The sequence below is a fragment of the Tupaia chinensis genome, unplaced genomic scaffold, assembly GCF_000334495.1.
Source record: "Tupaia chinensis unplaced genomic scaffold, TupChi_1.0 Scaffold144016_1, whole genome shotgun sequence".
Classification (NCBI taxonomy): Eukaryota; Metazoa; Chordata; class Mammalia; order Scandentia; family Tupaiidae; genus Tupaia; species Tupaia belangeri.
The window spans coordinates 1,435,292-1,447,528 of NW_006203868.1; the positions used below are offsets into that span (position 1 = coordinate 1,435,292).

Consider the following 12,237-nt stretch of genomic DNA (forward strand, 5'->3'; position numbering starts at 1 on the left):
ACTGACTTTCTATTCACCAAAAATACCCTTTGAATTATTTTCCTGATAGAGGTGCTAGGTTTGTGTTGAGCTCTTTATACTGGCTGCTCTGTACCTACCACATTCTTCCCTAACATCCATGATTTCACAGTTGCTCACTTTATAGAACCAGATAGTTTTTATGTAGATTCCATGGCCTCAGCCTCATTAGAACTAACTGTTAGCATTTACAAGCTAAGCAGACCAGACCGAATATATCAAAATGTAGGAATTCTAATGAGGGTTTAACTCATCTCTGCCTCCCAAACACTCATGCACATACTTGTGCCGGTACACACGTCCACCAGCCAAGATATCAGGGAGTAGAGTAAGTTCCAAGAGGGAATGAGGTCACTTGCTCTTAAGGCGGGTGGCCTCCTCTGTATCATGAGTCATACCTCAGAGGATGACCCAAGAACTGCTGACTCATGCCCAAAGCAGTTTCCACATGCTCTGCTTGGACCTCTGGGAGATTTAGTGAGGGTGACACTCCGTATTAGCTTTATAAACTCTCCTCTCGGCAGAGTTGTCCAACTTTGACTTAATGGCCTGGGAGCAGTATGGAGCCCCAGTGGGTTAGGCCCCATTTCTCCTACCACCCCTAGTCCTCTGGTGGGACTAGGGTGATGGCTTCTGTCCATAGCATTGTTCTAACCAGATGAGATGCTCTGGGTCAGCTCAGGAGGGCTGTGTTTCCCGACAGAGAATGGAAAACAAATAGCCGCCTTCCTCCCCTGATACGCAGCTGTCATGAACGCAAGGTAACTTGGTTGGGGCTTAAAAGTCACTTTACTATTGATTTTAAAGATATTTTGTTAAAACATTAGGAAAGATAATATTTATTGAGCACTCGTTGTTCATGCGACAGTTTAGTACATTGCAATGCTTGAAAACACAGACTCTGAGGCAGTTCGCTTGATCTCATGGCTCATACACGGACTCGGAGTGTTCTCACTAACAGCTTGTTGGGAGGATGAAATGGGTCAATACAGGTAATGCCCTGGGACCTGTTTCAGGTGTTTGGTAAGCCGTCGGTAAGCATTAGCTTGTGTTCTTACAGTGAAGCATTTGTTGAACCCTGCTCATGTGATGCTCTAAACAAACTTTGGGGAGGGGGGTGTATCCCCATGCGATTGCTAGAGAAGCAGAAGCCACAGCGTTGGGAGAGGCAGGCACAGTGGCGTGCAGGACTGATGGACTCCTCAACTCCACTCCACCAGTCTGCGCTGGGGAAGACAAAGCAGCTTTGAAAACGGGGCAGCTGTTTCAGGGCAGAAAGGTTTGAGCACCTTTTCAGTTTTGTTTTTTCCAGAGAGTATCAGGGTACCAATCTGGGGTGGGGGGGGACACATCAGGAAGCATGAGTATGACTCAGCTGCCTGACAGCCAGGATGGAACCCACGTCATTGCAGGAGTCAACAATGCCATTGAAAACAGCAGCTTATTCCAATGCAGATTTTCCTGTAAGACATGAAAGGACAGTTCAAAGAGAATAGGCTAGAAAGCTCTGAAAGTTATCTTATTAAAATGTATTTGTTTTCATTAGTTTCTTTTTTTTTTTTTTGGAGAGGTTTTCGCTACAGGGCGCATACGCTCGCCAGACAGACAGAGAGAGACAGAGAGACAGAAAGCGAGAAATCACCCCCCAGGGGGGATGGTCACGCCGCAATCCCTTCTCCTCCATTCTCCTCTCGGGATCTTGGGCACGCACGCACACGCGCCTGGCGTGAGTTCTAAGCCACCTGGTCCGGGATGCGAACTGCGGTCGACTACATGGGAGTCCAGCGACATAGCCATTACGCTAACTGCTGGTTCCCTTTTTTGTCTTGTTTTAAGAGTTACACTCTTGTTCGTATTATGGCAGAAAAATTCACTTTTCACCAATTTCTCCAAGTTTATCCTGTGACTCTGGGACACATAGGACTATGTTCAAAATACGTAGTAGTAAATCTGTTCTCCTTACAGCATCCAAGACTTCTAAATTTAAATGAATTCAACTCAGTAAACACTTGTTGCGTTTCTATTGTGAGAAAACACTATTTCAGAGACCGCAATGAGCAAGACATGGCTCTAACCTCAGGGAACTTCCTGGCTGTAGATCTGAGTCGACCAACACAGTAACCAGCAGCCACGTGTGGCTATTGGAATGAATTAAAATTTAGAACTCTGTGTTCTATTGGGTCGTCGGAAAAGTCATGACATACATATGACATACATATGACATGTCATATGACATACATATGTCATGACTTTTCCGACAACCCAATAGCTGGATCACTACGTTTCAAATTCTCAATAGCCATATGGGGTTACGAGCTGTCATGTTGGACAAGGCAGACAGAGAATAATCCATCATTCCAGAAAGTTCTGCTGGACAGTGCTGCACTAGGGCAAGAGTGCTTCTTGCTGAAGAATGTCATGCCTTGACTTTGTGGCTGGAATGGGGCTTACTCTCAGAGGAAGATAATGGGTGCAGAACCTGCTAGTGACCTACGCTGACCTTGGACAAAGCCCTTTACTCCTCTAACCCCAGTTTCTTCACGGTAAAGTAAGAGCACCAGCCAAGACTTCCAAGACTGTCCAAATGCCCCGTGCTGCCGAGTGCCTTGGTAAAACAGTCTGTGTGTGCATGTGTCGTAACATGAAATGCGAACAAGGACTTTCGGATTCACTCTTGTTGTCAGTACTAAAATTCTATACATGTAGTTCTTAACAAACCGATAAAGCAAGATTATTCTATTACTCTTCTTTGTAGAACATTGAGATCACCTGAAAGCAAACTGAAATATGTATTTCTAAAAATGTACCATAGTGGGGCCAGCAGGTGGCATGGTACCTGAGGCGCTGAACTCCCATGTGGCAAACCGCAATTTGAGTTCCCGACCTGGAGGCTTGCTTTCTCACTTTCCCTCTATCTCTCTCTGGACAAATTAAAATAATAATAATAATAATTCTTCAAAAGAGAAAAGAAAGGTGCACCATAGCAAATTAGTTCTGAAGTCTCCTTGCCCAAGCAGCAAATTAAATTCTGTCTACATGGTAGTATCGACAGACACCAAATACCAGGCCCTTGTTCTCAAATAGATGATGAGTCTACATGTTAGATTCCACCAAAACAAACAAACAAACAAGCAAAAACTATAAAACATTGGATCATCAGATAAGTCATGACTTATTTTTGCATAGAAAAACATGAATGACTTTTCCGATGACCCAATAGCAAACCTTACATTATTTTTGTCCAGAAGAAATGAACATTTATTGAGATTCTTTGGTACTTAAGTCCTTTCCCTTACTTAAGGACTGGCCAGTGTTGAGCTAGGCAATGACTATTGGCAAGAGAATAGCTGACTAAAGAAAATCTTTTATCTCCCCTAACTATGATGTATGACCACACTTACTGGCATTTCTTGAAGAGTTACCAATCCCATTTCCTTTTAAAATAATTATCTTCTTAGTATGGTCATTTAAGCCTTGGCCCTATAGTTTTTCTCATGTACCTGAGTTCTTTTTGCCAACATCAGCTAGAAACCTAACAGTTTCCTTTGTTTTCTTTCTTTCTATGGAGAAAAATAAGAATATTCCATGAGACCTGCTTTCAGGGTGTGGCACCTTAGGAGAGGTCTCTAGTTCAGAAGGCCAAGGACAGTGGGTTTGCTACATCCCATTGTTTAAATACAGCCCCTGAACACTCTGAAGCTCCGGGATAGGATTCAGCAGTGGAGGGTTTACCATGCATCAGTTGGGTTTGCCTGCTTTTGACCAGTGCAGTGGAGCTTGGTTCTTCTCCGTCAGGTCCTTACAATCTTCCCACCTTTCTCGCTTCATTATTCTCAAGGTAATAGTTGGAGGAGGAAATGAGCTGAGATTTGATACCTGCTCTACCACCTTGAGGATGCTCCTCAGCCTCTTTGAGCCTAAATTTTCTGGTCTCAAAGAAAAGTGAGAATGGTAATAATCTCTGCTCTGCCGACTTTATGAGAAGTTATGACCATGTGGAAGTCTCTGCGAGCCACACACAGCTAGGCCTCTGGAACCAGCTATTCCTGTGGCTGCTGATATGGCAGGAAGAACTCTGGGTCTGGCATTGCAAAGTGGGAGGGAATCCCGCTCTGCAGCTTTCTGTGTGACCTCAGGCAGGTCTAGTTCAGCTTCCTCCTCAGTACAGTGAGAATTCCAGGTAACTCACAGGCTCTTTGTGGGAATTCATTTGTTCCTAGCTTTCTGTGTTACATCAGCAACCCAGGCTTTCTGCTTTCCCTGGTGCCCCTTCTGGAAACCTTATCTGATCCTATTTGTCATTACCTCTGCCTAAAATCCTCCAGTAGCTCCTGATGACATTTTAGGATTTGCCCAGAATGCTCCTGGCTTTAGCGCTGAAAGCCCTGTTTCCTGGGAGACCTCTTAGATAACGGGTCACACTACAAGTCTAGCAGGACTGACAGTCTTGTCCCCACCCTCCTGTGCAGTGCTCAGCCCTCCCCACTCACCTCTGTCAACTTGTGTTCTGCTCTGTGCCTTATGACCCCTGGAGAGACTTTTATAAAATGTTGGTGCCCTGGCCCTGCCTCCCAAGATTCTGATTCCATTGTTTGGGGTGGGGTCTGGCACAAGTGTCTCTCTAGAGCTTTCCAGTAATGTTAAAGCACAGCCACTGGTGGGAACCATTGATCTATGTTTGCAGGTCCCCAGACACCCCTGCACTTTCCCCTGGCCCTGTTCTTACCTTTCCCCCACTTTCTTTGCTTCTGTTAATTCTTGCTCATCCTCCTCCTAAAGAGTCTCTTCCTCCAGGCAGCTTTCCCTGACCCCTCCAGGAAGACTTACTTGGTTGTTCCCTTCTCTGAGCTCCTGGAATAAACTGGGTTTACTTTCAACAAAACCTGGGCATTCCACCTTATGGTTGCTGGTTGACTCCAACCCTTTCCCTCATTATGTCTTAAGTTTTCTTCAGAAAGAGATCTTATCTTTCCTTCTTGAGTCCCTGGAGTTGAGCAGGCTGTGGTGCAATAGAATCTCAATAAGTATTTGGTGAACAAAGAAATCAAGACCAGGCCTTCCTACCTCTCATGAGTTACATTCTGGAAAAGAAATATCGACACCCGTAGTGCATTACAAGAGGTTGAGGGGAAAACAGATTCAAATACAGCATAAATGCTTTTATAAACCTAAACAAGTGGACAACCCCCTCACATTCGAATGAGAAATTCTTAGTTTTACTCTTTGGCAAATAATGTGTTCTTTCTCTTCCAGGAGGAGAAAAGAGATGTATTAGAGAAATTCCTCCTCTATCAACATTACTTGTCATAGAACTGTAACTGGAAATGGTTTCTTGACTAAATAATTTTGGCTGTCTATTCCTTTCTGTCTTCCTCCTCCTCTCCCCCTCCTTCCCTCAGCTGGCCAGCCTGTGTGTTCAGAGAGAGCCAGGAAGGCTCTACTCCAGGAATGTCTCTCTCCCCCTAAAACGCTTTTATCACCAGGCTTTCAGATCTTCAAAGCAGCCTGTATCCAGTATGACCCCACTCCCTCACCTCTCCATGCTGGGGAGTGAGAGCCGTGAATATCTTTGTCATTTTGAGGACTTGCATATTTGGGCAGCCTCGGACAGCTGAAAAGTACAGTCCTCACTAACTCTGTAGGGATGAGGGGCAGGTCAGCATTCACAAGCCCCTGTGAGCCCACATCTAGGCAGATTGAAAAATTAACACCAGACTCTGAGTTACACAAACATGACGTTCATAGGTCTCCCTGCATTTAACCCATCCCTTGGGGCAGCAGCCCTTATCTAATGCCTGTGGGTTTTGTGTGTGTGTGTGTGTGTGTGTGTGTGTGTGTATGTATGTGTGTGTATGTATGTGTATATGTGTGTGTGCACGTGTGCAGTTGAATCTTTAGGGTTGGTCAGATGCTCAACCTTTGTGATTATTTGCAGTGCTTGATCCTGGATAAGTTTGAAAGCTACGACGATGAAATTCAGCTCACCCAAAGAGCCCTGTCTCTGCTGGAAGAAAACAAGTTCTGGGCTGGGGTGGTATTCCCTGACATGTATTCCTGGACCAGCTCCCTGCCACCTCACGTGAAGTATAAGATCCGGATGGACATAGATGTAGTGGAGAAAACCAATAAGATCAAAGACAGGTGATGTTTTAGGCAGGGCTCATTGGTTCCTCCAAAGTCAGTGGGAAATTATCTTTGATATAGGGGTATTGATTGGGACTGTACTCAGCATCAAAATCAATAAAACTGAGTTAAATAAGAAGAAATAAGGCATTTTGCAGAACTCAAAGTTTTGTCCTTGACTGTGAGCAATTACAGAGTCACATTGCAGCTAGTATTCGTAACAGATTTAAACCGTGAACTAGAAAATGGAAGCGAATAGGTTGGGAACCTTCAGGAGCGAGGTTTCAGGAGAGTGAGTTCTGAGTCACCTCATGTATGTGAAGTAGAAGTCCATTCCCACTCATATCCTTGGTCCCTCTGTGTCTTCTTAGGTACTGGGATATCCCCCCCCTTGGGGCGGCAGCCCTTATCTAATGCCTGTGGGTTTTGTGTGTGTGTGTGTGTGTGTGTGTGTGTGTGTGTGTGTATGTATGTGTGTGTATGTATGTGTATATGTGTGTGTGCACGTGTGCAGTTGAATCTTTAGGGTTGGTCAGATGCTCAACCTTTGTGATTATTTGCAGTGCTTGATCCTGGATAAGTTTGAAAGCTACGACGATGAAATTCAGCTCACCCAAAGAGCCCTGTCTCTGCTGGAAGAAAACAAGTTCTGGGCTGGGGTGGTATTCCCTGACATGTATTCCTGGACCAGCTCCCTGCCACCTCACGTGAAGTATAAGATCCGGATGGACATAGATGTAGTGGAGAAAACCAATAAGATCAAAGACAGGTGATGTTTTAGGCAGGGCTCATTGGTTCCTCCAAAGTCAGTGGGAAATTATCTTTGATATAGGGGTATTGATTGGGACTGTACTCAGCATCAAAATCAATAAAACTGAGTTAAATAAGAAGAAATAAGGCATTTTGCAGAACTCAAAGTTTTGTCCTTGACTGTGAGCAATTACAGAGTCACATTGCAGCTAGTATTCGTAACAGATTTAAACCGTGAACTAGAAAATGGAAGCGAATAGGTTGGGAACCTTCAGGAGCGAGGTTTCAGGAGAGTGAGTTCTGAGTCACCTCATGTATGTGAAGTAGAAGTCCATTCCCACTCATATCCTTGGTCCCTCTGTGTCTTCTTAGGTACTGGGATTCTGGCCCCCGCGCTGATCCTATAGAAGATTTCCGATACATCTGGGGAGGGTTTGCCTATCTACAGGACATGGTTGAACAGGGCATCACTAGGAGTCAGGCCCAGGTTGGATCTCCCGTTGGAATTTATCTCCAGCAGATGCCTTACCCCTGCTTCGTGGACGACTCGTGAGTCTGAGGCTTCTGATCCTCCTCCCTGACAAACGAACTGATTAAGATGCTGGGGTGGGGTGGGAGTGCCCACAAGGCTTAAATGTCTTTGGAGAGAACCCTGGGGGCTGGGGCCAGAGTAGAGAGAAGAAACACACTTCTCTCATACTCTGACCAAGGAGAGTGCTTCTCCCACACTCCAGGCAGGGGCAGTGGTGGGGGAGAGAAAAGAATTTGTGTTGCAGGTCAAAAAGGAAAGGTGGAAATTGAAGCACAAGTAGTGAGGTGGGGGCAGGAGACGAGAGCTACTTAGAGTTCCCACTACGCAGTATGTTTGGTATGCGGGAGGGTTCTGGTCAAAGTGCTTGCCCAATGATTGCCAAATCAGCACCTTTGGACTCTGCATCGCAAGTAAGTCTGGTTCTTAGGAGCCTCCGAGTAATGCAGCTCCCTCCCTAATTAACATTCCCATGATGTATGCTTCATGAAAAGGTGCAAGAATTCGTTGGATGAGCTCAGGCTCTCCCTCCCCAGTCATTGCTATCCCCAGGCCTGTACATCAGTTAGCCATGGTAGGCTAGGCAATGAACCCACTGTTTTGCTAAACATGAATTTGGTAGTGTAAAGGGGGGGGGGTGCTGAGAGGCTCATTTGCTGTCACAGATGGGATAAGAAACACCCCTAGGAGAGCAGTAGGAACCTATCATTGGCTTAGGAATTCAACTCCTAACAAAGCAAAAAAACAAGACCGAAAAGTTCACTATAGTGTACGTGTGTGTCTGTGGGGGTTCTGGGAGGACAGAAACATGCACATCTGGAGAAAAGAAGAGTCACATTGCCAGCTGGAGAGACAGTAGACTTAAGCCCAGGACAGACACAGGAAACCCCTTCTCAACACATTTGTCAAGTTCTCTGGTCTTGGCTCTACAGAAGACTGAAGAGATCGCAGTGGCTGTTCTCCAGTTAGTTTGGGTTTGGACAATAGACAGAGATGGGAAGTAGAACCAGGGCAAAAACCCATATGTACTTTCAGATTCCAAATGGGAGTGGTGGGCAAGGAAGTGGGGAGGTATGGGGAGGCATCAGTGCCTGGGGTCATTTGGTGTTCAAGGATCCTCTGGTGGCCAGTCCCAAAAGTGTGTGCATTATGAACCTACGGTTCTCCCGCTAGGGCCATCTCGAGTGAAACCCTCCCTCGCTGGAATTAGGCCTTTCCTATAACAACACCCAGTGGTTTTCGAAAGATAATGATCCTAAGGGCTTTACTACCACATCAAGTAGAGGGAAAATGTGAAAAGTTCTAATTTAGTATCAGATTGCCCCTGCTTGCTGGAGTGGACGTATAGGGACATATTCTGCCTGTGATGGCTGGTGGAGTCAGTGCTGTTGGCTCACTGATTTTTTGCGGGATTGTTAGCCTGCTGAATGTGCCACACTGATTAATTATTTTGTGCCACTTCCTGCATAACTAGGGTTTGACCGTCCAGAACAGATAGTACTGAGTTGGCTGACCCCTTTGGTGAACCCAATTTCTGGTCTCATCACACCAGTTCCCTTTGTTTGTACTCTACCTTCTTGGGCTTCAGTGTCAGTTCGCATGCATCTATCTATTCCAATCACACCCCACATTATCAAGCTTACAGTCTTTTCCCATAGGGCCTGACAGGGAAGGCCTATACAATGTGACGGACATAGATAAGATTTTGTTTACATTTTACTTATAGAGCATTCATGTGAACTAACCAGAAAGCCACCATCTTGCTCCTGGGAAAAGGTGAAATGTCTTAGATTCCTACTAACTGAATCCCCCATGGAGATTTTTCTGTATTTCTTTCCCTCCATCTGTGCTTTGTTCTCAACAAATTCCTTCAATAAACATTTACTGTCCTCCACCAGCTACAGGGTACTCTACTGTTCTGTTTTTCTCCTCTTTCTTTAGTTTTATGATCATCCTGAACCGTTGTTTCCCTATCTTCATGGTGTTGGCGTGGATCTACTCTGTCTCCATGACTGTAAAGAGCATCGTTTTGGAGAAGGAATTAAGACTAAAGGAGACTCTGAAAAATCAAGGTGTCTCCAATGCAGTGATTTGGTGTACCTGGTTCCTGGACAGCTTCTCTATCATGTTAATGAGCATCTTACTCCTAACTCTATTTATCACGGTAAGCTGGATGGAGACAGCCCAGAAAAATCTCAAGTACTTTGGTTTCTCCCACCTTTCCTCCTGTTAATGAAGTTGTGCCTGCATTGGTCATCTGGCCACCAACAGGAGCATGATATTAGCTTCTCAGCCCTATCAGCTAAGGTGGAAGGCATTCAGTGAGACTTCCCCAAGTCTGCCACCATACTGTAGCATCCTTGCCTTCTCCCACTTCCTGCCCAGGAAGCCACAGTCTGCAGATTCCCCAGCCCCACTCCATGACTATCAGGAGAAGCTGCAGTAGCAGAGTCCAGCACAAAGTGATTGTGTATTTAAAGCGATCCTCACTGAAATGAGATCAGGTAGTGTTTTCCTGGGGTTACCATTTCCAACAACTGGCTGGAAGTGGAATGTGAAGAACCTTTTCAGTGGCATTAGGAGCAGAGACCTGGGCTATATATTAATAACATCATGGTTGCACCATCCATGGCTTCCCCCACAAAAATGCTGTTGCCTTCAAAGCCTCCAAAACCTATATGTTTTCCAGGGTGGAATTTGGAGTCACTCCTCTCTCAGTGATAAGGAGTATTATAGTTGCAGACAGCATGAACTGGTCCATCCTCTGCAAACTTGCAAGCTAGACTTGGAAATTAGACCTTATTTCACAATACACTGCTCTTTCACTTTTGGGTTCTCCACAGAAGATGATCTTTTTCTAAAAATTTATTTATTCATTTAACTCCATTTGTTATTATTATTATTATTTAATTTGACCAGACAGAGAGAGAGAGAGACAGGGAAAGCAAGAAAGCAAGCCTCCAGGTCTGGGACTCAAACCGTAGTCAGCCATGTGGGAATCCAGCACCTTTAACCACCATGCCACCTGCCAGCCCCGAAGATGATCTTTTGTACTTATTGACTGATAAAGAGCTAAGTTCAGATCGTTTGTGATATTTTATTGGATGTAATTTGATATCATCTTTTCTTTTATTGCCAATGGTAGGTACACTTGCCAGAGACAAAGCACTCCCCAGTGGGGAATTGTCATGCCACAATCTTGTTGCTGCATTCCTCCATCCCATCAAGACTTGGGGGTATGCATGCACACAGGCCTGGTGTGATTTTTTTTCTAGCCACCAGGGCTAAGATTTGAACTGTGTTGGTCATGTGGGATCCAGATCCCTATTCATAGCACTTAACCACTGTGCTTCAGGGCTGGCCCTGATGTAATTTTTGGATTTCAAGCTTTGCAAGCTCCTGATGTAGCTTCATCTAACTTGTTCTACCTCTTTGCCATCATTATATTAAGTGCCCCTCTGTACCAGGCAATATATGTTGTGGCCCACAGACAGTGAGCGCCTCCTATCCCATCATGGGTCATACTCAATTGCGTTCTTACCCGATTCAAGAATGTTCCATCACAAATCCTGTTCAACCAACACAAATCCAGTTAAACCAAATCCTGCTTCTTCTCTTTGCAGTGAATTTACCAGATCTAGGGTGTTTTGAGTGTTGCCCTGTGTATCAGGGAGCTGCAGCCTCCACCGAACTGGTGCTAGAGTTCCGTCAGAACAACCTGAGTAGAGGCCCTTCTATTCAAACAACTTGACCCCACCCAGATGTGGTTTTACATTTTCAGAATACCAGAGCTCTACTGAGATGAAGGGAGAAACTGAGCCTCTTGTCTTCTGGGAATCTCTTTTTCCTTCCCATCCTTTAGTCTGCTCTTTTCCAAGTCATTTGGATTAATTGCTGATATTTTCACCCATATAAGTGGCAAATCTCAGAATAAAAATACATATGATCGAGTCGGCAGGCCAGGACCCAGGAAAAATAGTAAAGTTTATTTGAAGGGAATTCACCGTCCTTCCTTTGTTCCTATCTGTTCAAGATACTTAGTGTCCTCAGACTTAAAGGAATTAAAATGTGTAAACATCTGACTTGCCATGGCCTGGAGACTTGGCCCAACTTGTTGCTGATAAGTGTCATTGAGGTTTGTAGTTCCAAGAATGGACCATTAAGACTTCAAAGGTTTTAAGACGTGGACTAAAGAATGTTACCAAGAGTTTGTTACATGGAGGGGTGTCACCTTGTGGGAACCAGAACATTGTTTCAGTGATGATGAGGGAACTTCCCGCACCAGAACCGGATTTTCCTTTCAATGACTCTCCTACCTTTCCCTTGTCCCTTCCTCCCCACCTCAACTATGCAGAGGAGACACTGGAAGCTTCCATTGTTGTCTAAGCTCTTAGGGACAAAAAAGAAAAGTGATCATTAGAGGAAACCAAGGCCAGTAAAACTGTGGGGCCTGGGGGTCAACTTACATTTCTAGCACAAGTCAGTGCGGAATTACACAGCCCAAAAAGTTTGTAGGACTTTACTTTGAGCTAAGTTAATTTTATTCTTAAGAAGAGTAACAACTCTCATAAGGTTCTTCCAGCCGAAAGACCACATATTCAGCTATAGACTTGCTTTTATGGAGTTGCCTGAGATGGAGGAAAAAGTGTGGGGCTTCCCAGGGTGATCAGAAGCTCTCTAATTTTTTTTAAAAATTAATTTTATTACAGAGTGTGCGTGCTTACCAAAGAGAGCTAGAGAGAGAGGGGGAAAGTGAGAAAGCATTCCCAATGAGGCATGGTCATGCTGCAATCCCTTCTTCTTCATTTCTCTTTCCC

At 44.9% G+C, this 12,237-nt stretch overlaps 1 protein-coding gene and 1 long non-coding RNA gene across 12 annotated transcripts in view; both read left to right on the top strand.

Moving 5' to 3' along the window:
- The first annotated feature begins 504 nt into the window (after window positions 1–504).
- On the top strand, window positions 505–6,522 carry LOC106733538 (uncharacterized). The gene is made up of 3 exons (XR_001369568.1): window positions 505–779; window positions 5,954–6,159; window positions 6,513–6,522. It is a non-coding gene; the product is annotated as an uncharacterized LOC106733538 (long non-coding RNA).
- Window positions 6,523–6,617: 95 nt separating this feature from the next.
- ABCA4 (ATP binding cassette subfamily A member 4) overlaps window positions 6,618–12,237 on the top strand; it is a 79,102-nt gene continuing 73,482 nt past the window's right edge. For 5 of the 11 annotated variants that reach the window (XM_014583042.2, XM_014583040.2, XM_027767204.1 and 2 more), the window contains exons 1-3: window positions 6,621–6,910; window positions 7,264–7,440; window positions 9,362–9,584. In XM_014583042.2, the coding sequence (XP_014438528.1) occupies window positions 6,678–6,910; window positions 7,264–7,440; window positions 9,362–9,584 (633 nt within the window). In that variant the 5' untranslated portion in view covers window positions 6,621–6,677. Of the gene's footprint in view, window positions 6,911–7,263; window positions 7,441–9,361; window positions 9,585–12,237 lie in introns of all 11 variants that reach the window. The other 6 variants (XM_014583048.2, XM_014583046.2, XM_014583049.2 and 3 more) reach the window with 3 other exon arrangements.